Source organism: Symphodus melops (genome assembly GCF_947650265.1).
Source record: "Symphodus melops genome assembly, chromosome: 20".
Classification (NCBI taxonomy): domain Eukaryota; kingdom Metazoa; phylum Chordata; class Actinopteri; order Labriformes; family Labridae; genus Symphodus; species Symphodus melops.
The window spans coordinates 2,430,792-2,457,765 of NC_136710.1; the positions used below are offsets into that span (position 1 = coordinate 2,430,792).

The window sequence follows — 26,974 nt, forward strand, 5'->3', positions numbered from 1 at the left end:
GGCTCAGTTCGACGTGTCCTTGAGCGAGACAGTTGACCCTGAACTGCTCCTGCTGTTGCGTGAGCGGCGTACGCAGGTGTTCGTACGCTCTGCCAAAAGACGAGAAATCAGCTAAACAAGCTCAAGTCCATTTATTTATTTTACCACAGTAGAACTACTTGATGAGTTGATTTAATCAAAGCAGTTTATTATTTTTTTTTAATCAAATCCAGCAGGCACTTATACTGTCAAACATTTACTAACCAAAGCACTGACTGCGTGTTAATCCACAGCTGGAAATAGACCCATAACAACCAACCACTCACCTCAGTTTAAATGTTTGCTCATATTTATTTATTTCAACAATTTTCCTTCACTGAGAAACACACTACACTAAACAAGCAGGAAGTGATTAAAGGTGGACTTACACAATAAAATACCTGTGAGATCAAAACAATGTGAGTGTGATGAACCATGAGAAGTCTTCCTTCATGTCCTGAAGGTTGTTTGTTCAAAGTTGACATTCAAACATTCAGCGCCCCGGACGCCGCCCCCCCCCCCATCCCCTCCCCCGCTCGCTCGCTCGCTCGTTCATTCAGCAAAAAAAAAAAGTGATCGTTTCATAAGAGGAGTCCAGCAAAGGGCGAGACAGCATGAGTCACAGAGACAGAGAGAGAGAGAGAGAGAGAGAGAGGGAGAGAGAGAGAGAGCAGAACCTGAAAACATAGGAAACCCCAGATCCATTGACTGCTAATTTACACACACACACACACACACACACACAGAATGACAGGGTTCCACATGAGACAACACAAACAAGGCAGAGTTACAACCTCTGAATAAGATGTAAACATGTCTTTGAACACCCGTCCACACACACACACACACACACACACACACACACACACACACACACAGTGTATCAACAACGCTCATCCTGCAAAAATAGGCACACAAAATGACAAATACTACCTTAAATAACAACGCTGCAAGGTGAAGCACACACACACACACACACACACACAGCAGTGTTCCTTTGAGCTCACATGCGCACACACCCTCAGTAAAATATAAACAGCAAATAGTGAGGGAAATTAAACACACACACACACACACACACACACACAGCAGATCTGCATACTAATAAACACACACACTTTTAAGGCGGCTGACACACACCCATATCAGCGCAGTCCTCTGCCACACGCATGTAAACACTTTTCCTGCCGCCTCCGCTTCTGCGTCCACGCCTCTCCCACCCACCCACTCAAAACACACACACACACACACTCACACTGTCGCCCACACACACACACACACACACACACACACACACACACACGTTCTCTCCATCCTCTCCGCCCTTACCTTGCAGCAGGCTCTGGAGGTTGAGCTGCGCCTGCTGGTGCAGCTCCTCGACACACTCCGGCCTGCTCCACGAGCCGAACACGTTCACGCTCTGTTGCCATGGAGACCTGAAGTGGGCCGCGCCGCTGCCGTAGCTGCCTCCTCCTCCTCCACCACCACCGCCACTGATGCTGCTGCTGTGGTTGCCGTCGCCGTGGCTGCTGCTGCTGCCGCCGCGCCTGCCGCTCTCCGCCTCTAGACCACTGGTGGCTGGAAAAAAAAAAGAGAGAGGGAGGAGGGAGATGTGAGAGGAAGTGATGGATGGAGGGAGAGAGATATCGAGGAGGGAGGAGAGAGAAAATGAAATAAGATTATTGAGAGCGCGGCGGAAACGAAGGAGAGAAGAGGGAAGTGGGAAGAGAAGGAAGGAGAGGAAAGGAGGAATAAAAGGAGGGCAATAAATGAAAAAGACAGGGGAAGAACATTGGACGGCAGAAAGAGAGGGGAATATCACACAAATAAAAATGTCTGAATTTGCATAACTAATACCGAGAGACACAGATTACATAACGCAGTGTGTTGTCAGGGAGAACAAGGACGGAGGAGGGAAGGATGGAAGGAGGGAGGGAGGGAGGGTGGAAAAAAAAAAAGAAACAGGGATTAGGCAGAAAACGAGGGAGAGAAGAGATTTGGACGGGAGACTAAGAGAGGGAGCGATTAATTAGGAGAGGGAGGAAGATAGGGAGGGAGGGAACGAGGGATTAGGGCAGGAAAAAAAAGAGAGAAATTGTGATTGTGGTAATATAGGGAGAGAAGGAGAAGAAGAAGAGGGACAGTGAAGAAGGCGACGAAAAAAAAGAAAAGAAAGACGACATCTGCCCGAGTCACAACGAAAGCTCAAACACAAACAGACAATCAAAACAAATCAGCCCGAGCCATCGTAAATGGCCGTTCAGCGTCCACATGGGACGAGGCGTCGCTTTCAATGATGAAATCATCTGACACGCCGGAGCACGGCTGACGCCGCACGACTTACTCGCACGAGAAAATCCCAAACGTGACAGGCCGTCGCTTCAAAACGCAGAGGCTGGAATCAGCGTGCGTTTAATCAGCTCCGACGGTCAAGCAGAATACTGTCACCGGACTTGGCGGGGAAAAACGTTCATTTCTGCATCGTCACTGTTTATACGTCCCGCGAAGCTGATGAGCATATTGGGTGCACCCTGCTGAGTAGATTTAAAGCATTAAAAACATGGCTCAGAGGTGTAATTACGCGTCCGTTATCATTAGCCTGTTTATATTTCTCTTTGCAGGCGCGAGAAGCCGAAACAGCAAAAAAACCTTCCTGCAACATCTGTGCACGGCGGCAACAACAAGGTCCAACGCGGTAAATGTTTGATACTTGAGGAAGTTGAAGACATGAATATAAAGAAAAAGCGACGACCTCCCCTGGAACACAGACGTTCAAGGTCGTCTGTGTGAAAACTCGAGACTTAAACAGAGTAGATCAGCACTCCGTGTCCTATCTGACCCGGCGATACAAGGTGACGCGATACCATATTATTGTTTAAAATATAACATGAACCATGTTGGCGTATCGAATCAAGCCGCGCCCTGGTTTGCCAACCATCTGTAAGCCAGAACACAATGGGAGTAAAGGCAGGATTCACCTCTTCCCTTTTAGACATCTCAAACGGTGTCCCGCAAGGATCCATTCTCGGACCCTTTTTTATTTTCCATCTCTATAAATCACCCTTGTGAACATTTAGTCCAAACGCCATGTTTCATTATCATGCCGTTCCTAAACATAACCGGGGTACGTTGGTGCCTTCGCCGAAGAGAACAGCGAGCTGGATCGTTAGCATGAAGAAGAGCGTTGCATGACTATAAAGACAAAGGTCACCTGACTTTATTCCTTCCTGTACGCACTGTATGGAGGACTTCCTTTGGATAAACTCATTCTCATGAGGACCAAAGTCAGTTCTGGGTCAGCGACAGGATGTGACCTCATGGTATTAAACTATACGGTATCCAGCTGTCCCTCTGTTACAGCCCAAACATTAACAACACATCATAAACTGCACACTGCGTCCTGCTTTGACAAGGAAGAATGGAACGGTAGATAAACTGTGTCCTTGATGACGGCCCGAAAGTCAACATAAATTTGTGGGACGACCTGAAAGGAATCTTATTTATATATACGACTCAATTAAAACACAATGTTGTGGGAAAGTGCAGCGGAGCTACTGTCATTTAATGATGCATAGAGGAGGACACACTACATTGACTCCCCTATTAGGACGAGCTGGAGTGTCAGTCTGCTAATGGGTCATAGCATGAAAGCTAATATTAATGTCCTGGTTTTAAACCCCATTTGTCGTACAACATTTGTTTAACATCTTTCTTACAGTGACACCACTTGACATGGATTCAGGCATTCATTCCTAAACTTTGATATGATATCAATAATATGCATATCAGGAATAAAATGGCCTCCTGTGTTAACTGTCTATGCAGCTAAATAGCCCTATGCTACTGTACTTCTAATGTTGGCCATAATGGTGGTACCTGGGGAGCCAAATATGACGTTCTTGTTAGTACTTAGAGGTTAAGGGTCTGAATACTTCCTCGGTCTCTACACTTGGATGTTCTCAGGAGCTTCTGCCCCCTTCTTTAAGGAACATCAATGTTTTGTGCAAGCAGAACAGGTCCTTAAAATACTCCTAAATGAGCTGGGTACATTGACCTCAGGGTATCATAAAAACTTGGAAACAATCCTCCTCGCTCACGTCTCACTTATAGAATTACATTTATAACTTCAAAAGCCTAACGACACCAAAGTAAGTAGGTACGTTTTTTTTTTTTCCGGGTTTCAATGGAAGCCATCCTTCTACAGTTTTTAAAATTAAATTATCCTCCAGAGAAGTTTGCAAACAACACATAATAAACGAAGAGTCATCTTCCCTGCGGCTGAGAGAGAGAGAGAGAGAGAGAGATATTCTTGTTACAGAAATGTCAATTCCAGTTTGTGTGAGCAATACACTGACGCACCAACTAAACTGCTTTGGTGGTGATCCTCTGCTAAACACCCCAAACTCTAAATATAAATATAGACGCCAACATATGTAGGGGACGTATCTCTGAGGAGAACATGCAGAAACTACTTTTGGATTTTGAAGCAGTGAAAAAGTTCAAAGTGAAAAAACACTCTGCAGAGAGTCGTTCAGACATTTATTCTGCAGCGAATCCACCGGCGCTATCACGTCTTGTTCGCTCTGAAGCAGCCGTCTCCTCGCCGCACTGAAGCCGCCGTACTGTACGGAATCACAATTTCACCCTCCCAGCTACCGGCTTCATCTTCCTAAGCTTCTTTCACACAATCGGCACCAGAGAGAGCGAGGCCTCACTGTTTATGATACAGAAGAGCTTGTCAGTTAGCATCAGCGGCACAGAGGAGAACAAAGGGCAATCATGCATGATTTATAAAATACTGTAGAGCAGACATGTATTCTCACCATTGAACCTATGCTATTTAACTTTTTTTTATCATTATTTGGAGCCTAAAATGTGTTCAGTCTGACTGCACTGTCTTTTGCATTGTTTCTTTCTGAAGCTAATCTGTGTTTACTGGATGTATTCATTGTGTTGAGGGTTTAGCTGCAAGCTAAATATCCAATTAGGGAACTTGAGTTTGAAGTGGAGGCTCATCCTGCAGATTAAACATGCTGTTTTTTCTCCCCAGTTTTTTAAGTCTGCTGGATTTGATGAAGGGAAACAAACTTTGTCACCAATCCAACTCTTCTGTTTTGGACAGAACACATTGTTTGTTTTCCTTTTAGAAGTTGAATTTGCCAATGTGCCGTAAGTTGACTAAACTAGGTTTGAAAGGGCCGAGCCGGAGAAAGGCATGAAACTAGCATTTACAATTTTATCACATGTATACACTCTTTGCAAAAGGCTAATTCATTAAGTCGCTATTTCAAAAATGAATGACCAAACTAAATTAGTTCGCTGGAAGACAAATATTCAATATTTGTTTGTAATCTGTCTATAAATCCAGGAATCTGTGTCTGTGTGGGTTTCTTAGTTAACTACAACACGTTAGCTAGCCTCTGTTAACAAACGTCGGATGGAATCACATAACCAATGTTTTGCTACTTAATTAGCAAGCTAACGTTACTCACATAACTATATTCTGAACAGGCACTGCAGAAAAATGAAAGATAAGAAATATAAACAGTTCATTTGCATTAATTCCATCATCCTACAGTTTTTATAAATGTGGAAACGCACTTTAAAGAACTCAGCTGTTTTACCATAGGTGTCTATGGAGCCTGACTCACTTTTGGAGCCAGCCTCAAGTGGTCGTTTAAGGAACTGCAGTTTGACGCCATTTGTACGATGTGAATTTCAAGGAAAATTATAATTTGAAAGTCTCTGGCAAAATGTGAATTATTGCCAATGACTAGTGCTCTCACAATTGGACCAGGGTGTACGTTGTTTGTTAGCTTGAGGTCTACATACATTTCATTTTTTGTGATGTGATGTAAGATCAAACCTGGAGGAGGCAAAAACATCTTTAAGAAAATCTTGCCCTGAGGTTTTCAAAGGTTGGACAAATTTCCTGACCTGAACAACCTTCATCAGATGGCAAAAAAAATTATAAAAGCGCTTGAGTGCTCACTGGGAACATCTTTTCAAAACACTGGCTCCTTTTTCTTTATTTGAAATAAAAAAAGGATGCACTTCAGATTGCTCTGAGCAAAGAAAAGTATCTAAACACAGAACTGAAAAATAAGATGTTCCAGCCTGAGAAAAAGCATCTCAGTTGATAATGTCAGTCAGAATATAGCACATAACATGTTTCGTATAAAGGCTAAATGGCATGAAAAGAGTGAACTTTTTGGGGAGAGAAAGACGTCTTCCTGTGGTGCTTGTCCGTGTTTTTGGATGAATAACTAAAAGATGCATTTACAAAAGCTCAAAAGCACTTACTAAGAGCAACTGGTTAAATAAAACCTCTAAAAGTTACAGTTTAAATGACCTTGAAAGGTGTTTTTAACCAAACACATTAAATCAAATTGAGGCTCAAGATAGCTTTATAACCAGCTGCATGCAGCACCTTGAACAGGAAAAGCCAAAGCTAATGCTAGTTAGTAAAGATGAGGGATTTTACAAGTTAAATATATGATCTTATGTAGGCGGGAATGTGCATCTGTGCATGTGTGGGAGTTCAGTAATTCGTGCACACACGCCTCGGGAGTTTATGAAAATGTGGCACAAATTACTTCTCATAATCTGGAGAGGGACGGAAAGCGAGAGAGTGTTAATACCTTTGTTACCGTCATACCTCTGGGACATTACTCCGACTGTGACGGTGTGCAAAAGAATTTGTCACTGTTCTCTCTGCACATCAACATAGTAAGGAGTTGTCATCGATGTAACAAGGTTTTTCAGGGACTGGAGGCCTCGCAGGATTCAGGATTAAGTCCAAAACACGCAACCACTGCTGCAATGCTGTGCGGATAATGCAGAGTCATCGGAAACCAACAGAAAGAGTCGCAAAGCTGGCTGAAAAAAGGACCAAATATCAAATGGTCAGGCAAAATCAAATGACAGGATTGTGGACTCTCTGTCCCATAGTTCAACGTCTGTACCTTTTTATAAAGCATGACAGCTAAAGACATGAGAAGAAGACAGCCTGTCACTGGACACAAGACCAAGAAAGAAGACAACCTGACACTTCATAAGAGGGAAATATCAAAGCACAGTGGTCACGATGTGCCAGTCAGAGAGCGACTTCTAAAGGAAAATTCTGCTTTTTGAGGGGTGCAACTGCTAACAACGGTTTAAACTTTCTATCACTGAACAATAAGGCAGACAGAAAACTGTTCATAACATGTTGTACGGACATTCAAAAAGCTGTTCTTTGCTGTCTTGAGACAAAGACCTTGTTATTCTGCCTGTAGCTTGTTTGTTTGCCACTGTTGGGCAAAGTTAGCTGTAACTATCAAGTTCCTTTTTCAAACAAACTTTTGTAAATATTTGAACATTTGGTAAAATATGTGAGAAACATCTTCCACCATTGCCTCGTACAAGTTTGAGCGTGTGACAGAAGCTAACTTTAGCTTACTCGGCTAGCGGCTCACACGCTGCAAAGCGGAAACAGGTGAAGCCGCTCGGCCCGTTCATCAATCCCTTTTGTATGTTGTGACATTGAGTTTATTATTCTCTAAAAATATAAATCTAAATTTTTTGTTTTCATATGAGTCAGTCTGAGCAGCTTGTAAAGGGGCTAAAAAGGTTAGCTTACTTAGCAAACGACTAAGTGATGAACTGCCTGAAAACACCAGCCTACCTGCAGAAGATAATCTAAAATAGTTCCTGAAACAGGCTAGCAGGTAAAAATGAGCCAATATTAGTCACAAATTCTTAAATGAATCAGTCAGAAAATACTTTAAAATAGTTTGATAGTTGCTCTGCTAGCAACCTAAAATCTAAAAATGGATTAGTTGTGAAAACCAAATAAACGGGGATCTTCTTTGGGTGACAAAATCAAGCAGGTTGAGCCCCAAAATTAGGGTGTTGTATATTTTAAATGCCAGTTTTATGTATGACAGGCACACTGCACGCTATCAAACCTGGGAGCTGATGGCACTGACGGATACACGAGACAGAGGATGTTCCTCTGGGACATTTCTAGCTTCCTTCGAGGTTAACAATTAATTCTTGATTAAAAGTTAAGCAGCAGCTGACACACATTTACAGAGCACATACACGCATCCTCAGAGGGGTTGTCACTCTCCTTCCTTCCTGCCTTACGTAACCACGGTGACACAAAAAGGAAGGAAGATGGAGGAGAGACACAAGCCTCTGGGCATCACTGGGCAGATTTAGAGAGAAAGGAGAAAAAAAATCTCCACAGTCCTTTGAGGAAAGGGGGGGGGGGGGTTCAGGAGAGAAATATACTGTAGTGACAGCGTTCAGAGAAAGTGTGAACATAAAAGTCACATTGTAGATCAAGGCCCTCAATCAAAGCTCACATGCGACTGAAAAGTGAGCTAAACAACTAACTTCTAAAAAAAGGTCAGTCATTTAGTCTTCATGTTGTTTATTTAAAGGTGATTTTTTTTTTACTCACGTTCACCATTAATAATGTCTAGAACATCTATTAAGCAGCGTTGCAAATTTAGTAGCTGAAAAACATCCTTATTTATCTGATACTGGCGACAAAATCCCTAATTTCAGAATCTGCCAAATAACGGTCCATTTCAGCTGCTGTCTCTTTAAGGCCCCCCCCCACACACACACACACACACACACTCCGCCCACTTTCCTCCGATTGACCAGCTCTGAGTGAGCATCAAAGTGGGTGTGTCCCTTGAAAGATCTGCCAGGGTGGGCATGTGCTTCAGCTTCAATCTTTGCTCTGATTGGTCGAAAGAAACTGACAGTCAGGCTCGGGGCAAAGCCTCGCAAAATTCTCGAAACGCACTTTTCAGAGAATCAGAAATACAAAAAAATACAACTGAATATTGTAACCACAACACTGTTTGTTTTTTTGTTCTTTTTTTCGTGACTGACCAATCGGCTATCGTTAACTACGTGTTGTTTGTATTTCTTTTTTGGGCACATGCCAGTTGTCCTCTCCAACAGTCGTATAAGTCTTAATGTGAGTCATTGACAAATGTCCTCTGTTGAATAAAATATTACGATGTGTTGTGATTAATATAAATCATAAATAGCATCAGAGACCGAACGTGTTCAGTGTGCACCTGCTGACCTTTTTCCAACACCGACAAAAAGACACCAAAGAAAACGGAAAGGTGAGAGAGGATATAAACATCCAACGTTTCTTTCCAGCTGACACAGGTGAAAACACAGGGGTGATATTTCTGCTGCCTGCACCCAACTCTCACAACAGGGAGAAGCTTGGTACACACACACACACAACACATTGAAGCGTGAAAAAGTTTGACAGCCGGTACTGTCCACACAAACAAGCTCAAAAGCACACACAGAACCGCACAAAAGATGCAAAACAACACTACAACTTTCAAAGTACACCGTCTCTACACTGGCGCACACACACACACACACACACACACAAACACTCATTAGTTCGTCATTCTTGTGAAGTCATTTCTCTCTAAGGCTAATGCATTCTCCTCCGATTTAGACAAGCTTTTATCATCACATACACATATCCTCCCTCGGCCATGAAGACACAGAATGAGCAGTAAACATGTCCTAGCTCAAAATGTGTATATGCATGATACAAATACTGCATGTCTGCAGATCTGTCACCCATTTCAGAGGAATATTAATGTTGTTAGGCCCCGAGCTACATACGTAAGCAATCCTCCGTTAGCATTAGCCTAGCACTTATCAGTCACAATCATAAACATGAACAGTAAAATACCCCTGTGTATCTTTGCCACCTTTGTAAAGAAAGCTGATGTTGTCTGCGTGACTGAATGACAGACTTATGAGCATCCGTTAGCATTAGCTGTGTGCTCAGCAGACTTGTTTATGTGATCTATTAAATAACACTGTCACTGCCGCATGCGAAGCCTCACTAAAACAAAGTGTGTGTGTGCGTGTTGTGTTTTCTCTCCGTTACTAAAAACTGTGCAGTAAAGAAGATTTACCGAACGCCACAGAGACCCAAAACGAAAGTTAGCCGTACTTATGGGTGTCGTTAACAAAATGGACCAGCCGCCCCGGACGGGGACATTATCCATACTGACCTTTGTTGTTACGAGTTACAAACACTGAAGGGCGATGCAGAACTATAGGCTATAAACGACCTCAAAGTTTCTTTTTTACCACGCGTATAAATCAAACGTTTTAATAGTGGGGGGGAAAGGGGATTTACTGAAGCATTGCATTTTCAAAACATGGTGCTATAAGACAAGTAGGAACAAATGGAGAGATCGATTAAAACTGGGGAATGTCTTCATATCATGGTGACTTTATTGACTGATTTTGTTTTCTTTGAGGCAAATTATTTTAATAAAATAAAAAAAACATCTACTCCTATGGTGGCCAACACGACAATTTGGGAATTCAGCCATTCAAAGAGAACATCACGTTCTACTGATCAACAAGGCCACTTTTTTAAATTCTTTTAATCTCAGAGTAAATTTTTCTCCAGTGTGCCTGATAAGTTTTAACCCTGCAGGGAATATCTTAATGAGAACAAAAACATCAAAACAGGGCCCAGTAAAGATGCAGGATGCAGTGTTTGGAGTCCCAGCTGTGGCAAATGAAGGAGACTTTAACCAAACAAGATGCATTCAGCTAATTAAAGTGCCCGCTGGTCTAAATATGCGTGAACGCTTCCTCTCAGCACATCAGACTCACTCAAAGTGGCCAAATTGGTGGAAAATGGAGTGTATGAATGTGTGTCTATGGCATTATTTCTGTGCATGCATGTGCAGGGCTGCAAACTCTCTGCAGCTCAGTGCCGCCCCCTGCAGGACACTCAGGCGTACAGCACAGACAAAGGTGGCGAGGACACCACAAACTGCATCAATTATGAATGCATCCTGTTGAATTCTAATCGTACAATTAATCTCCTGCCGGCCGTCACAGTCAGGACTGAAGTACTGGCACAAAAACAAAGTGTTACTAATGGAAGCTGAATGAAATGTGTTGGTGAGAATGTATTTTTTAAAAAAATTCAATGACAAAGCGAACGGAACAAAATCCCACGAGAGAAAACGACAAACAAGCAATGAACTGATCCTGAAAACCCCATGATTTATCTTATTCATTCAGACGGTAAAAGTACAGGAAGAAACATAAACAACAATAACATATTAGCTGCATTAGCTTCAAGCTAAAGGGCCGCACTTGGTGAAAAACACTTTAAATTCTTATAATAACATTAAATACATGTTTACTTTTTAAAGACTTCTTACCCTGACAAATATTTAGGCAGCCTATTATTGAGGGGGTTTTTTCCTCCGGCATCAATCAAAGGCGAGCACAAACACACAAATACAGTCCCTGAATCAATACACACACATTGACTAAAAGGGTTCATTTCCTCTGCTCTGCACCGAGACCTGGCTGTCTGCAGTTATTAAAGTCAGCCAGTAATTTATAGTGACGTGAGCCACAATTCATCCTCCTTTCGCTCGTTTATCCTCCTCCTTCCTTTTTACTCTAAATCACTTTCTGTCCTCTTCCCATGTCTCGCCTGATTTCATCCTTTATTCCCCTTAAAAATCATACAAAGTTACTCCTCTTCTCCCCCCCCAACCATCCCTTCCTTTCTCTGTCATTACTTTCATCCCCCCCCCCCCCCCCCCACCCCGGAGCTTTACATCTTCACCGTCTTTCTTCTTTTGTCAGATTTTTCGTGACACGTACGCACACGAACAAAACAGAGGGACGATGGAGAGGGTAAAGTAATGGATTTGGGTGTCATGAAGGTGTGTGTGTGTGTGTGTGTGTGTGTGTGTGTGTGTGTAATCACAGGACTAATCCACCTGGCTCAGCCGCTGTGGAGAATAAGATCGACTGAACTGCACAGAAACTGAACATCCGAGATGCCAAATGGCCAAATGTGTGTGTATATATTTTGTGCATATGTATGTGTGCCTCAATTTGACAGATAAATGCAAATATTTAATCTTTCTTGCTGAACGTGAGTGTGTGTGTGTGTGTGTGTGTGTGTGTGTGTTTATCTGTCAAGGCCTAATTGAAGTGTGGGTGCGTTCGCTATGTTTGCTAACACGAACAAACATTCAATTTAATGGCTATTACTGACATAGCGATTCACGTCACTTTGATTGTGATGGTTAGTTGGACATGAGCTAGCTAACGTGACTCACCAATGGCAACACACACACACACAGTTCTGCCTCCAAAACTGCCACAAGGAGACAACATGTCTGTATTTTTGGAAATTATAACAACACACACTCTTTTTATGGCACGTTTCCGTGGTTACGGTCATATAAGCCTAGCAGGAAGCTGCAGTGACACGAGATTCAAACACGCACACACACAAAAAAACAGACAAATACAAGACTGAGTAACTAAGCTTGATTAAATTACAAACGCACATACGGATTCTTAGTGCTAACGCTAATAGAAAACAACTGACAGCAGAATTTTCATATTTTGTGTCCATTTAATTTATATTTTCCCTGCATGTTAACATTTATTATATGTAGAACACTTGATTATATCAATTTATTTTGGATATTTGCCATTGTGATGTATTAAAGGAAGTTAAGAAGGGGGAGTTGCCTGAGGCTAATGCTCATGGGAGTGTTTAAAGATAGCCTAGCAGAAATGAGTTAAGCTAACGGTAGCATCTCAGTGAAAGAGTGTCGAAGATGGACACTGGTTTATGGTTTATTTATTTAGTGTTATTGTGGTGTTGAAACTAAGGTCGATGTGATTTTGAGAGGAGGAAACATCTGCTAATAATCGACAACGACCGACCGCCATGCTAAGCTAACGGCAGAATCTTTCACTACGGTTTCCAGGTTTATTTCCAGGTTTATATTTCCTACAGAGCAACAACTACTAACATTTTTCTTTTTCTTTTTACAGTGAACTGTTTTCTTTGGTGTTTGCATTTATTTTGATTGTTTAGGTCATCTTTAAAATTTATGAATTACATCTTAGCACACACTGTTGAGCAGCAGAGCTGAGCTAAAAAAGAACAAACCTGCTTCGTCCAGCTGCTTTGGTTGTATTTCTACAGAGAGAGACAGAGCTCTAGCTCTTCTTTAAAATCCTCCTTAAATCTTCTTTCAATCAGAGTCACTGGTGCAGACAGTTCTGCTGATTTATATCAGTGTTTAATCTTCCTTATATCTGATGACGGCTTATTCCAGTTGACTGCACCGCTCCTAAAATGTATTTAAAAAAAAAAAGAAGAAGCTGATTTTGTCTTTTTATTTCAACAATGCAGCACATATATCTTATGAATTACTACAAAATGAACTCATAATGTGATTGATTAATCACTGTCATCCCATTGTCACGCCTCCCGATCAATCTACTTAACAACACAAGGGAGACTCCGCCTTCAGTCTGTGAAGTTTAATCTGCTCCTGTTTTTTTTTTTTTTTCCTTTGGATGGCTGATGTTATCGAATCTGAAAAGTCTTTACAGACCCTCTGAAATCAAAAAAGGATGTTTGAATAATAAGCTGGGCTCTCATGTCTTGTAGGTTCCTCAGAATTGTTGATGGGGGTCGGTCTGCTGATGTAGACCCACCCCCCCCTCAAGTTCTGTGTCAGAAGCCCAAGACGCCTCGTCCCGACTCGAGAAGCCTTAGCTCCCCAAACTGTCAGCGAGGTAATCTGGCACTACTACCCCCTGCTTTAGAAAACAATATCAGCCTCAACACAGGACATTACAGTTAAACTATATCAGGAATATGAGGTTGAATATCTAATAACCAGAATGAGCTAATAATCAACACACAGCCAATGAATGAGCCCCAAGAAGATCCACCTCAAAATCTATGAAGGGTGACAGTTTCCCGAAGCAGCTGTTATCATAATCTGTTGTCATTTATTTAGAGAAACTGCACCGCTGGCTGTGTTTGAGCAGCCGACTCTGTGCTTTCAGCTTCCCGACCCAAATATGCTCTTTATCTTGATTCATACTCCTTCAAAAATCCCCCTCAGATCTCCTTTTAAACTCTCCTTTCGGTGATAATCTCGCATCGCCGAAGTCAAAACGAGGTCAACAGCACGCTGATTCAGTTCAATCATGTTTCTGTTTTAAGATGCAGCAAGGAGTCATAAACATGAAACACAGGAACAATTTACACAAATAAGACGTTCGTGAATAAGAATTTCATAACCTGAACAGCAGCACGTTAAACACTGTGACGCAATCGCCCGAGCTGTACAGTCTATTTGTGCCGTCCTCTCAGGATTCGTTATTGTTACTTATTCTTTGCTCTACTGAGAATAAGTGTAGCTAGTAAAAGTTCTCCTCATCGTAAAGTGCAGAAAAACATCAAAATGTTTAGTTTATTTGATTTGATTCAGGGAGTAGAAAAAGAGACAAAAAACATCTTAGTATCAGATTTAGCTGACTAGCTTATTTCCATCTGTTGTCCCTGATTTACTGGACCTGAATAACGTACCAAAGCTAGCATCTCGTCGATCACATGACGATGGACCCTAAAAATACCCACCGTGACGAAGGACTGTGTCACGACACCGACTGCTGCTGTAAATCCAGACAGTCACTGATTATTTATCACAGTGATTGATAACACACACACATACTGCAGACATCACTGAGCAGAGCGCCGAGGCTGACTCAGCCACTTTTACAGGAGGTCAGGAAGTTTCTGTGTGTGTGTGTTTGTATGTGTGTGTGTGTGTGTGTGTGTGTGTGTGTGTTTGCTGTGTTTAGTGTGTATGTGCAGCGAGGTCCTATCTGTTGAAGTGTCCCACCTCGCGTCCCATGGGAGGAAAACACTGCGGCAGACAGTGAGAAGTGATGTCACAGGTCGTACAAGGTCAACGGGGAAACCTGATCCTCCTTACTCATTTCACACATGTGCGTGCGTGCGCACACACACACACACACACACACACAAAGGTCATTTCCCATACCAAGGTCGTTTTGTGTGACCTTCAGATCCCATCTTGCAGAGGTCAAAGCACACTCGTCCTGCTCCATCAATCATCCTTTATCGCTTAACCTTTCTCTTCCTCACACACCCACACACACACACACACACACACACACGTACACGCCTACCTCACCAACAGAGGACTTTAAGTCTAACTTGACCAAGTGTGGACGTTGGTTTCTGGTCATTTTAAAGACAAAGAAATAGTGTAGAAAGTTCACTTTTAAGGTCTTTAACTATAATGTTATATTTGCTAAACACTGAAACTGTCTCCACGATCCACCTCTGGGTCCCAACCCACCATTTGAGAACCACTAATTGAGGTACATTGGGGGGGGGGGGGGGGAGCATCGCCTGTTGTTGAATGTGTAATGAAAGACAAGTACACACACACACACACACATTGACCCAGTAGCTGTCTGTATACACACTAATCACATCCAACTTGACGACACAAACTTCAAAATAAGAGCATAAAATGGCAGAAAATGCTAACAGTGACTGCACAGAGGAGACGGACAGCAGTAGTTCAAAGTGAATCTTGTATTCCACGCGGCCTGTTTCACTTAAATGCAACAGGACGGGTACAGAACATCCCTTTACACAACCTGCCAAGTCATACAGAACAGTTAGGCTTTTTTTTTTAAACGGTAAACAAAGCACAGAACATGGTTCTGCTTTAATATTTTATGCTGAACAACACTAGTGGTGCTTTTAATAATTTATGTGACAAACTGCAACAACCGGCAGGCACACAGTTTTAACAGGAAGAGGCGACGTACTGTGCTTTCTTTTTTTTTTTTTTTTTGGCATTCATTTGCGCAATAGGCTATTATCCAAATCCTGCTGTGATGCTGTTACACAAAGCTCAGATATTTTTAGCTTCTACAAGGGGGTTTCTTTGTGGTATGTTGGCATTATGTGGGCATGTGTGTTTAGTCTGAGGGTAAATATTTGATGAACTTCCCACCAAGGCAACAGCTGGATAACAGATGTGGACTGAAGAGAAGGGGTCAAAAAGCAAAATACAAAACAATGTGAGTTGCAATTAATTATTCTATTTATTTCATGACTATAAAAAATATGAGTTGGTTTAAAATAATTTGTAATAATTTATTTATTATTATTATTATTATTTAAAAAATATTTTTACGCTATGTTTAGCTAGAATGTAACTAGCGTCAAACATGTCAAACTTTAAAATTAAAGTACAGCTCAAAAACATTTATCTCAAACGTGTTTTTGTATTTTACAAACTTTGTTTTTCTCCTGATTCAAGTCCAAAAGGTTTTTTTAGTTTACTGATGCTATACAAAGGGGGTTCAAAGTAATGGTTGACAGCGCTGTTGATGCTTTTATTGGTAAGTTTAAAGTGTGGTTTTGTTAAGCTGAAGGCACGAAGTCAATACTCCACCAGTCGATCCTAGCGTGCAGACTCTGGCTCCAATTGTGCAAGATGTCAGTGCAAGTCGCTGGGATAATTCAGTGACGCATTGACAATCTTTACATGCACTCAATGGTTACAAACCACAGCTTCAAGTATATTCAGTGACTAAATGTACTTATTGTACTTATGTAGTGTTTTGGCTGAAATGTCAGTGATAGAAACTGTAGCTGCTGCTGATTGGATTAGCTTGAATGATGTTACGTTGCCATTAGAGGTTCATATCTCGATGACGGTGTCTGGCCCTCTCTGTCTTTTATCTGACATGACGGACGACGATCCTAACGGGCGCCCTATCTCTTATTTCCAGGCCCTCCGATTTGTTTTGGCAAGTCTTGTTTTAGTGTGTCACCTTTGATAGAGTTAACCCAGCCTGTCAGCAAACTACAACTCCCAGCGGCACCCGGAGACTGCTACCTAAATGATATTTCCTTTCCTCCCTCTCTCTTTGAGGATTATTTCCACTCTCTGTTTATGTGTGTGTGTGTGTGTGTGTGTGTGTGTGTGTGTGTGTGTGTTTGTGTCTGGGCTGGACTCAGAGGGTTGATGTTGCCCAGACCACCTCTCATAACACCACAGGCGAACACACACACACACACACACACACACATTTTGACCCTGGACGACTGTGCTGTCTCGGTCAGATTACTTCCAGAAGCCATTGTCTCTGAAGAGAATTAGAGAGGAAGCAGCGCTCCATCTATTTCCTGTCCAGTGAACCGACAGTGGTAATAAACACAAATCACTGGACGGAGATCTGAGGAGCATGTCACACAGAAACATGGTTAAAGCACTCGACAAGCTCTCTTAATTTGGCCACAAAGTTATCTTAAAAGAGTGTGCCTGATGTGGCCTAGTGGTTAGTTTGCGGCCTCTATGTACAGCAGTCGTCGAAGCAGGTGGCCCGGGTTCAAATCCAACCTGTGGCTCCTATCCCACTCTGTCTCTCTAAAGCTAATAAACAAAGTCGGTTTAAAAGGACATAAAGAAAGAGATGAGGCAGCTAATTTCTGAGAACTGTTTCATCACAATTTGAATTTAAGTATGCATTATAGTGGAGGGGGTTAAATAAGGGCATCATGTGTGAGTTTAGCATGAAGCTAGTGACTGGACTAGCTTAGCTTTACCCATAGATTGAGGTTAGCCTCACTTTCCAGTCCACATATTTACAAAATAAGTCGACAGACAAACGGATGACTTAAATCTAGTTTGTTAAATTTGTACACAAAAAAAAAGGTTGTTTATGTTTTTTGGCTATAGCTAACAAGGCTAGCTGTTTATAGGCTAGCCGGCTTTAGCTTCACACTTTTACTTTTATATCACTGACAAAAATTATTTAAAGAACAGACAGATACTGTTGTCTGGAGGGAAAAGGGTGCAGCTGGTTTTGGCCTGAATATAAGTATATAAACACACACACACACACACACACACACACACACACACACACACACACACTAGATACTGTACTTGAAATGGCGCCAAAACCCTGGAGGGAAAGTTACACTCAGGTCAAAGCCATCATTATTTACTCATTTAATTTAGATTCACAGACCAGCGAGTAAACATTACAGAGAAGTCGCCAGAAATACACTTCAATGACGCTCGATGTGTCGGTGTAAGGCCGAGCGAGGGCGGCGTTCAAACTACAGCAGAAAACGTATTACACCTGTCGGCTGTCCAGCTCGTTATCTCGGAACAAATCACCTGTTCCTTCTTTCTATTGTTCCTCCTTTAACCTGAAACTACAGATCTGTCCTTCCCATTGTCCTCCACCTCCTCCATCCTTCTCCTCCTTCCTTCTCTACCACTTCTCTTTTCTATTCCTTCTCTCGATATATGTTTCCTCTTCTTCATCATCTTTCCTTTTTCTTCTTTCTTTTCCTCTTCTTCTCTCCGTCATCGCTCTCGTTCATGTTCTACTTCATCTTCCCTCGCTTGGATTCATTTGTCTCACAAATTCTTTTTCTTCCTCGACCGTTTTCTCCTTCTTCTATAGTTCAAACATCTTTTTTTCTTTGTCCCTTTCTTTCTTTTTGTCTTCATCTTCTTCTCGTATTATTCGGATGTTTAAAACGTTCTCATCGTCCTCTTCCTCGCCTCTTTTCTTCTTCTTGTCAAACTTTCCCTCCCGCTTTGCAGCAGCCCGGGCGACTTGCAATTGAGGCACCGCATTAAGCAATCTGCATAAAAACTCAATGATATTGGATTCAGTTATCCCTGTTTCATTTTCTTATTATGCTCAGGCAGCATAGAGATATGTAGAGAGAGAGAGAGAGAGAGAGAGAGAGAGAGAGTTTGAGCACTCTTGCTGATGATGAATAAGTACGTGAAATACTGTGTGTATGTGCGTTACTAGCATGTGACTGTGTGTCACAGTTCATGCCGTATTGCTTCATTTTTCCATACTGGAGTGTCAAATGGAAGCATAGCCACAGATGTGTGTGTGTGTGTGTGTGTGTGTGTGTGTGTGCTTGAACATACGTGTCGGCGTGTTTCACTTGGATAGTCTCATAAATGCTCTATTGGAAAACATCGCAGCTGATCGCAAAACCACACGGTGACCGAGCCAGAGTCAAAACGCTCCTTCAGCAACATTGTCAAACCAAAGTGTGTACATGTGGGTGATTGTAAGGCACACACACAGTATAAACACACACACACACACACACACACACACACACACAAAGATGACCTCAGTTGACCTTGTGGTACCTTAACATTCATGTGCAAAGAGTTTTTCGAGAGCACAGACAGGAGTGCCAAACGTGGGCTCGTCTGCACACAAAGAGCCTTTCACATGCGATAACGTGACACGCTTCGTTGTCTGTGTGTCTCGTTAAAACACGAAAAACCACGAGCAAAAAGTTTGAGCCAACGGTTCGTGTTGAAAAAAAAAAAACAGGAATACTTCAGAATCAAAAAACAGCTGAACGTGGTTCGACTTGTGATGGAGTTTGAAACGTCTCAAAGATATCAGATCAGGAAGGAAAGTTGTGAATATTTACATCTGATTACAGAATGCACAACATGAAGTATTTTTACAGTCATAAAGCTGCTGAAGTGGAAAACTGTAAATTAACCCTTTGAATGCTGCAAAAGAATGAAATAGGTCTCAATTCTGCTCATTTAAAAATCAAGTTATGAATTTAAAATGTATTTTCTGTGAGAGACCTAAAATTTTAGCTTTTTCAGATTTGCGTTTTTTTTTTTCAGAATAAAGCAAATGCATGAAACCTTAATGCTACGCTGACATGTTAGCTTAGTGCTTTGCAAATTCTTGGAATACATTCGAATGCTTCACACGACCAACATTTGTACAAAACAACTCTTTTGCATGCTTTTTAAAGTTAAGCTTTAGTTGTGCGTGTTCAAGATGCGTTTTAACAGGATTATAACCGATGAAACCCTGCAGCAGATCATGGCTTCCCTCTGCTGGCCACAGACTGTTACTACATTTTACCGCACGCCAAACTTCATCAATTAACGACAGAAAATGTAGCATCCTTCAAAAATAAGAATTACATGTTTTTTTATTTAGATCATTTTATGATGTGTTTATTTTGCGAATCACCTGTGGCCTGACTGACGTAGCCCCCTGCTGCCTGGATGTTGTTACTACATTTTACGGTATGCAACATGCTGATGTAAGTTATAAATATTGAAAAAAAATATCGAGCATCACTTTAAAAATGGAGGCCTCAATTTTCTGTTCCAAATTAAAGAAAGATAAAACAAAGATTAAACAAACAAAGTGTTTAAAATGTAATTCGTGGAATTTAAAATTTATAATCGACTAGAAAACAAAATGTTTAAGTTTCATCAACCTGTAAACTTCTCCACCTTTCTGACAAACACTCGATAGCACCCTGTCGCTCAAAACTGTGAAAGCTTTGATGCCAGACTTCACCACAAACACACACACACACACAAACAGCCAGCAGCAGTCATGCTCCAGCTATGTGTGACGCTCAAATACAGGAATGCTTTTGGCCTTAAAAGTGCACAAAACTGCGATGCAACAACCACGAAAAATGCATTTAAAAGTCAACTCGTAGAACTTCTGCAGACACGCGGTCGTGCCGCTAATGTCAAGTGTAACATTCCTGAGATGTCGTTCATCATGAAAACACGATTCCCCTCCTTCTGTTAGTACCACGCTGCTCCCTGCACCAACCTTAAAACAAGTTCCCCTCATTTGCTTCCAGAGAAGTGTCCAGTGTTTCTTACCTGCTCTGGCCCAAAAGAACTCCATGTCTGTATCACACACGTGTAAAGTGGAAGAGGCGACGCTGAGGAGGAGAGGCAGGCTGCCTTCTGAGATCAACCAACTGACTCATTCAGGCGCCGGCTGTACGAGCACGTAAGTGGGAAAAGTTAGAGAACTTGAGCAGAAGTGAAAAGACAGAAAGAGTGTGTTCTCTCCTGGAGCGAGACGAGAGAAAGGGAGGAAACTGATGCTGCCGGTTGTTGTGCCTCCCCTTTCCTCTTTTTTCTTTTTTTTTTTCTTTCTTCCTCTCCCCTCCAAACACTTCCCACACTCCTTCAACTTCTTCAACTTCGAAGACGCTGCCAAGGTTTTTTGGGGGGCCAGTCAGGTGGTCAGTGTACCCCCCCCAAAAAAAAAAAAAAAAAAAAGTCACACAGTTATCCCAGATACCGCCCCAATATTCCTACAAAATAAGCAAAATAAGCAAAACCATGTCCAGGTAAGGCTCTCTATAGTGATCCATGGATTTAAACCAACTGTTTGACCCAGAAGGGGGGAACAAGAGCAGGCGCCATGTTTTAAAAGTTTCCTCCAGGGTCCCGTTCCAGTGAAATAAAAATGTTATGCGGTGTGTTTTAATTACTCGCTCCTGAAGACAGTAAATGGGTTCATGTTTGGTGTAATGAGTGCTGAACCGAGCTGTAAAATGATGAGTTGTATAACAAAGAGGCTGCTTCAGAGTGACGTGTTTGCTAACGGTCTTTTACGAGGTTTCCATCAAGCAGAACCCACTGGAATCCAGTCGGGAGCACATTAGTCAATACATTGAATTTCCCTCTGGATCAATAAAGTATCTATCTATCTAATTAAGGATTTTAGCAAGAGGAGATGGTCCTTTATTAGGCCCAAAAAACTTAATTGAGGAATGGGCGACTTTTTTTAAAACCATTAGACGTCGCCTTTGGATGTCGGAATGAGACCAAAACATTAGCGACGCCGCCGCCGCCGCCGCTATTCTGAAGCCTCCGACTCTTCTTCACTCGAGTTCACGTGAAAGAGTTATCACTTAGAAAGCACCATTATTAAACGCCATTTAGCGCAAGCGGCGCACAAAATTGTTCTCGGCTCGAGCTACAGGCTAAAGTTAGCATACTTTGGCTAACTCGTAGCTTCATATTGCACATTAACCAATCAGACAGCTTACGCCGCTCTTCATTTAAAACCTTGGTAATAGGACCAGGATCTTTGTCAGAGTAGAAGAAACTTAATATACATGATAAATAACAAGGGCACAGGAAATGAGGTTTGTTATTATTATCGTAGTAACCTAAAGTACGGTGACCGAGCATCAGAAAGAGGTTTTAAGTTTGACTTTAAATCTGAGAACATTTGAGAATCAGGGAAACTAACAAATCCTCATCAGCCATCATATCTGGATCAAATATTTTTCTTTGCCCGTTTCCTCTCCGCCGTCGTGCATTGTGTCAGTCAGCTCGACTCCTTTCCTTCCTCCCTTCAAAACTCGCTTCCTGTTGACACTGAAGGTGACTAAAAGTGACGAAAAGTTCTCACACGTTGGTGAAATCACATTAAAAGTGTGAGCTGCTTTTATTTAAATGGTTCGGGACAGATTTACTTTTGAGGGACATTTTTTGTTTGGATTTGACCCAAATAATAAAGAATGTGTAATTTTAGTAAAAACTTGTGTTGGAGTTGTCAAATTTGGTTAAAAGGACTTTTTCCAAAATTGAAAGCGTTTTTACGTCGGCCATCTTTCGGTCTCAAACTGGGCGGACTCATTTAGAAGGTAAACAGCCTTTTTCCACAGGATCAAATAACCTATAAATTCATTCAGTTCAGTTACAGCTGCAATCTCTCCCAACACCAAAGATGATGATTATCATTATTTTATTATTTTTGGTGATATTTATGGTCTTGATCCCTAAAAGTCCTGGTCTTGTGTCGGTCTCGGAGCACACTGTCTCGGTCTCGGTTCGTGTGTTTTTGACTACAACACTCGAAAAAGCTTTTTTTTTTTCAGTTTTGAAGAAATAACAACAGGAAACTTAAAAACTGAATACAAGAACACAAAGAGACCCACCGTTGTTAATGCGACTGAACTAAATACTTTTTCACTTCTGGCACAAATGAAAATCTTTTATTTAGAGACATTAGTGCCAACTTTTTTTTTCTGCACACTGACGATATTAAAATGTGTTTCCAGCACTGAATTCTTATTCTTTCAGTCACTTGAACCACTGTAGCATCCATAACAGGAGAGAAGAGAATCAAATGTTTCATGCAGGACTTTAAAGAAGAGTCACAGATCTGATGTTTGTCTCTGCAGTGGAAGTCGGAGTCGCTCGTTTAAAGCTGTCTCATATGAACGTTGTGAGAAAACCCGGGAGGCTGCTTCCTGTCAGCTTCCATCACGAGCTGCATCATAATTAATCATCACAGGAGGAGATACAATTACTACACCGTCTCTCTCTCTCTCTCTCTCTCTCTGGCTGCTGATACAGATTGTAAAGTCCTCCGAGGCCGACTGAGGGAAATATCAATAAAGTTGATGCGACGTGGCTTCTTAAAAAGGAAGAATGTGCGACGTTTTGATCCAGTAGGTGTCGCCGTCGAGCTCCGGCGTGAAACCAAAACCAACAAAAACGCTTTCATGAAGCGTCCGCTGTCCTCCAGCAGGCGATTTAAAAAAAAAAAAAAAAACGACGGTCTCTTCTTTTGAGTCTGTTTGAATCGACCCACAGTCCAGTTTCTATTCACCTGCTCTGATCACATCAACTCTGTTGATGTTTGAAGGTTTGCAGTTTGTATCCGCGCGCCTGCAAATAAGGACGACACAACTGAGGGAATGTAAACCATGAAATCCAAACAGTGGACGAAGGCCGAGCTAAAGTTGGCGACAGGTGTTATAAATACTTGAATCTTGAAGCTCCTGCTCCCTGATGTGTTAAATAAACCGACCTTGGCGCTGTGAGGGAGCCAAGTCTGCGGATCAGATGATTAATGCTCCCTTCACCTTTAAACACACCAGCTAAGGATCCTCTCAGCGAGGCCCTGAACTCCCCACAGAGCCGGAGAGAAGCTGCTGCTCCCAGAGTCTCCGCTCAACGTCTCCCCCCCCCCCAACGGGATAAATTAAGGGCTGAAATGTTCCACCTGCTTTCAGGCATTTTTAAGAAACACAGATAAGACTCGGTGTGGAATAAATGAGCGTCTCAGCGTCTCTCTTTACTCCACTAAAGAGGACGGGCAGGTTAGCTGCAGAAGTGTTTTCAGGCTTATGGTGGGATTTTTCTCCAAATGTTAAAAAAAAAAAAAAAAAAAGAAAAGAAAAAAGCAGCATCTGCTCTTTACCGTCTCCATCTTCTTTTTGTTTGAACACACCGTTAATTTTGATGAGTAAGAGGAGAGCATATGAGCTCATAACAGCCTGCAGAACAAAAAACACAGAGTCTGCACTTTAGAGGAAATGAACAGAAGGAGGGATGAGAGGCAGCGCTAATAAAGTCTGAGATCAGGAGGAGAGAAAAAAACACACATTGAAGATGAAGCCAAAAGTGAGAGCTGCAGATCTGATTAAACTCAGGGAGGGGGAAGAAATGACTTCAGGCTCTTCATAGACGAGCATGCTCGGTGGTTATACTGTGCAGAAATAATGCATACATGACTTCCTGCACTGTTTAGACTTCATGGGTTAAATAAACTACTGAGCGTCATTTAAAATATGTTTACTTTACTTTAACTGTTTTATTCCACAAGAAAAATTATTTACTTTTTTTTTATATCAACACAAATGATTTGGCAAGCAGAGCAAAAACATGGAGCAGTTTAATTCAGTTATTAAAAGACTGTTTTTTTCTTAAAGTAACATTTAAAGCAGCAATATGTAGGAATTCGGTTTGGTGCACTTTGGCGCCCCCCGAAGGTTTCTGAGGGGAACTGCACTGTTGTGATACAAACATATATATATATATATATATACATATGTCTGGTTGGAGCCCAAACTGTACCAACGACCAGAAATGTAATAAATAAAATGTAATAAATGAAAATAAAATTTCGGGTCGTTGTTCTGTTTCGGGATCTAACAAAGCCCCGCCTCCCTTTGAGACAACGTGACGGCAAGCCGGCAATTCAAAATTGTTTTTGAAACTCTTTACGAATCTTTTTTTTTTTTTTTTTTAAATGATCAGATATTTGACTCTGAATAGAATCAGAAGCTGCAGAACTAAAATAACAACCTCAGAAGGCTTCACCTTAAAAAAATCCTGTGTTAATTTAATCTGAGATCCAAGTTTAACGGAAAAGTGGGATTTTTTTTTTTCACATGCCACAGCTACACACACTGAATGAACCAGCCAGTGAATGCACACACACTCTTAAACACACACACACACGTTCTTGGTCATTGGCAGAGCGCCGATCGGCATTCAATTGACCTGCTTAAACACCTGTACGGTTGCCATGGCAGCAGCAGCCTCAGCTATACACAATCCAAGGCGCTGTTTCCTGTCTCCTCCTCCTCCTCATCCATCGCTCCTTCTTCTTCTTCTTCTCGCTCTCCTCTTTTTCTTTCTTTCTTTGTTTCTGCACATCTTCCGTCTTTCTATCACTCTGCTCCTTCACACGGCCTCAGATCTTCTTCCTCCTCTTTTTCCCCTGCCTCCCCAATTATCCCTACACACACCACCCTCTCTCTCTCTCTCTCGCTCTTCTCTCCCCCTCATTTGCTGCAAGGCTCTGGCTGTGCTCAAAATGACATCATCGATATGAAAATATATGAATGAATCCGTTCATTGAGGGCAAATTGTCTGTTTTCCCCTTTTAGCTTTTAGGAGTTAATCTCAAACAACCAAAAACTAAATAAAACATGACGGGGAGGAAAAAAGAAAGCGAGAAAAGAAGCACATTTTGTATTTTTTTCAAGGAGAAAATTTGAACTAATGAAGAGTTGAAAAAAAGAAACGCGTCTTCCTACGCCACTTAAAGAATCCTACCCCTGCATTCCTCTGTCAGGGTTTGCTGAGTCATGCAAGTCTTCCTCAGTCCACTTCTGTCTCTGCTTTATGACATTAATCATGAGTCATCAAAAACAAGAAGAGGATCCTCCTACATCTACATGGGTTGTTTCATGTTAGGAGTTCTTTATACGCAGATGACACTCTCCTTCCTTCATCAGAACGACACATGTCCCCCTTCCTGTCCATAAAACTTCCACTGTCCCTGAACATGTCGTCACTATCGGCATCACTCGAGCAATCGCAATAAATTGCACACGTCTGGAAGATACAGCGCGGCACGCGGTGACAGTAAATGTGGCGATAAATAAAAGACGAGGCTGATTAAAAGTCAAGGTCAAACGTTTTAGGAAGCGTCTCCGGCTCATGATTGCACCAGAGCAGGTGCGTGCAGGCCGATTGGCCGTCAGTTTGTGTTAGCGCTTACATACATACTGCATTGCACACACACACACACACACACACACACACACACACACTTCTCGAGGGTAGATGCAGAAAATGTGTGGCGACAGAAAACAGAGAAAAGGAGCATATGGGTGTGTTTACTTTTGGTCGGCTCTGTGTGCACGGTGCAGCTCTGCAGCATGACATAGACACTTTGCATGTGTATATTTTGAATGCAACACCCTCTTCCTCCTCCTCCTCCTCCTCTTCCTCCCCTGACAAACCTTCCTCACCGCTCGTTCCCCATCCATCCAGCCCTTCATCAACCCAGCCTGTCAGCTTCTCATCTTCTACTCCCCAAAGATAATCACTCATCCACCTTATTTTTGCCATTTCTTCTAAATTTCTTTCTTCCTCTGCTTCCTCCTCTTCCTCCCCCCTCCTCTTCTGCATCATCCTCATCTTCACCTCCGGCTTGTCCCCTCTCTCGCTCTCTCTTCTTCACTCCCTCCCCTCCTCGTCCCGGCCTCCTTTATCGTCCAGCGAGCAAGCGAGTAAGAGAGGGCAGATTTACAAGGGCTGTCATCTCCACTTCTCCCTCGTTTCCCTTCCCCTCTCTCTCTCTCTCTCTCTCTCTCTCCTGCATACAATCTCTACCTCGCTCGCTCTCTCACTCGCCCTCAGTGATAATTAAAGAGCCCTGTAGTAATCCCATCCAGGCGTGCAGGACGAGGCGGTGCAGCCGAGCAATCTCACACACAAACATGCACGAGACTGCAGCATGAGGCAGCGCTGTGACGAATGTGTGAAACCTGAGTGTTTGCACACTGACACACTTTCAGCTCAGTGGAATAAGGCTACTACTGCGAACAGACACACACACACACACACACACACACATATACACACACAGTATCTCAGACCAGTCACCAGCCATGAGCAAA

The 26,974-nt window shown here is 42.2% G+C and overlaps 1 protein-coding gene across 4 annotated transcripts in view; it reads right to left on the reverse strand.

The window, feature by feature from the left end:
• Window positions 1-26,974, reverse strand: part of nhsl2 (NHS-like 2) — a 102,643-nt gene that overhangs the window by 31,777 nt on the left and 43,892 nt on the right. For 3 of the 4 annotated variants that reach the window (XM_079371975.1, XM_079371976.1, XM_079371977.1), the window contains exon 2: window positions 1,348-1,596. In XM_079371975.1, the coding sequence (XP_079228101.1) occupies window positions 1,348-1,596 (249 nt within the window). The other variant, XM_079371978.1, reaches the window with a different exon arrangement.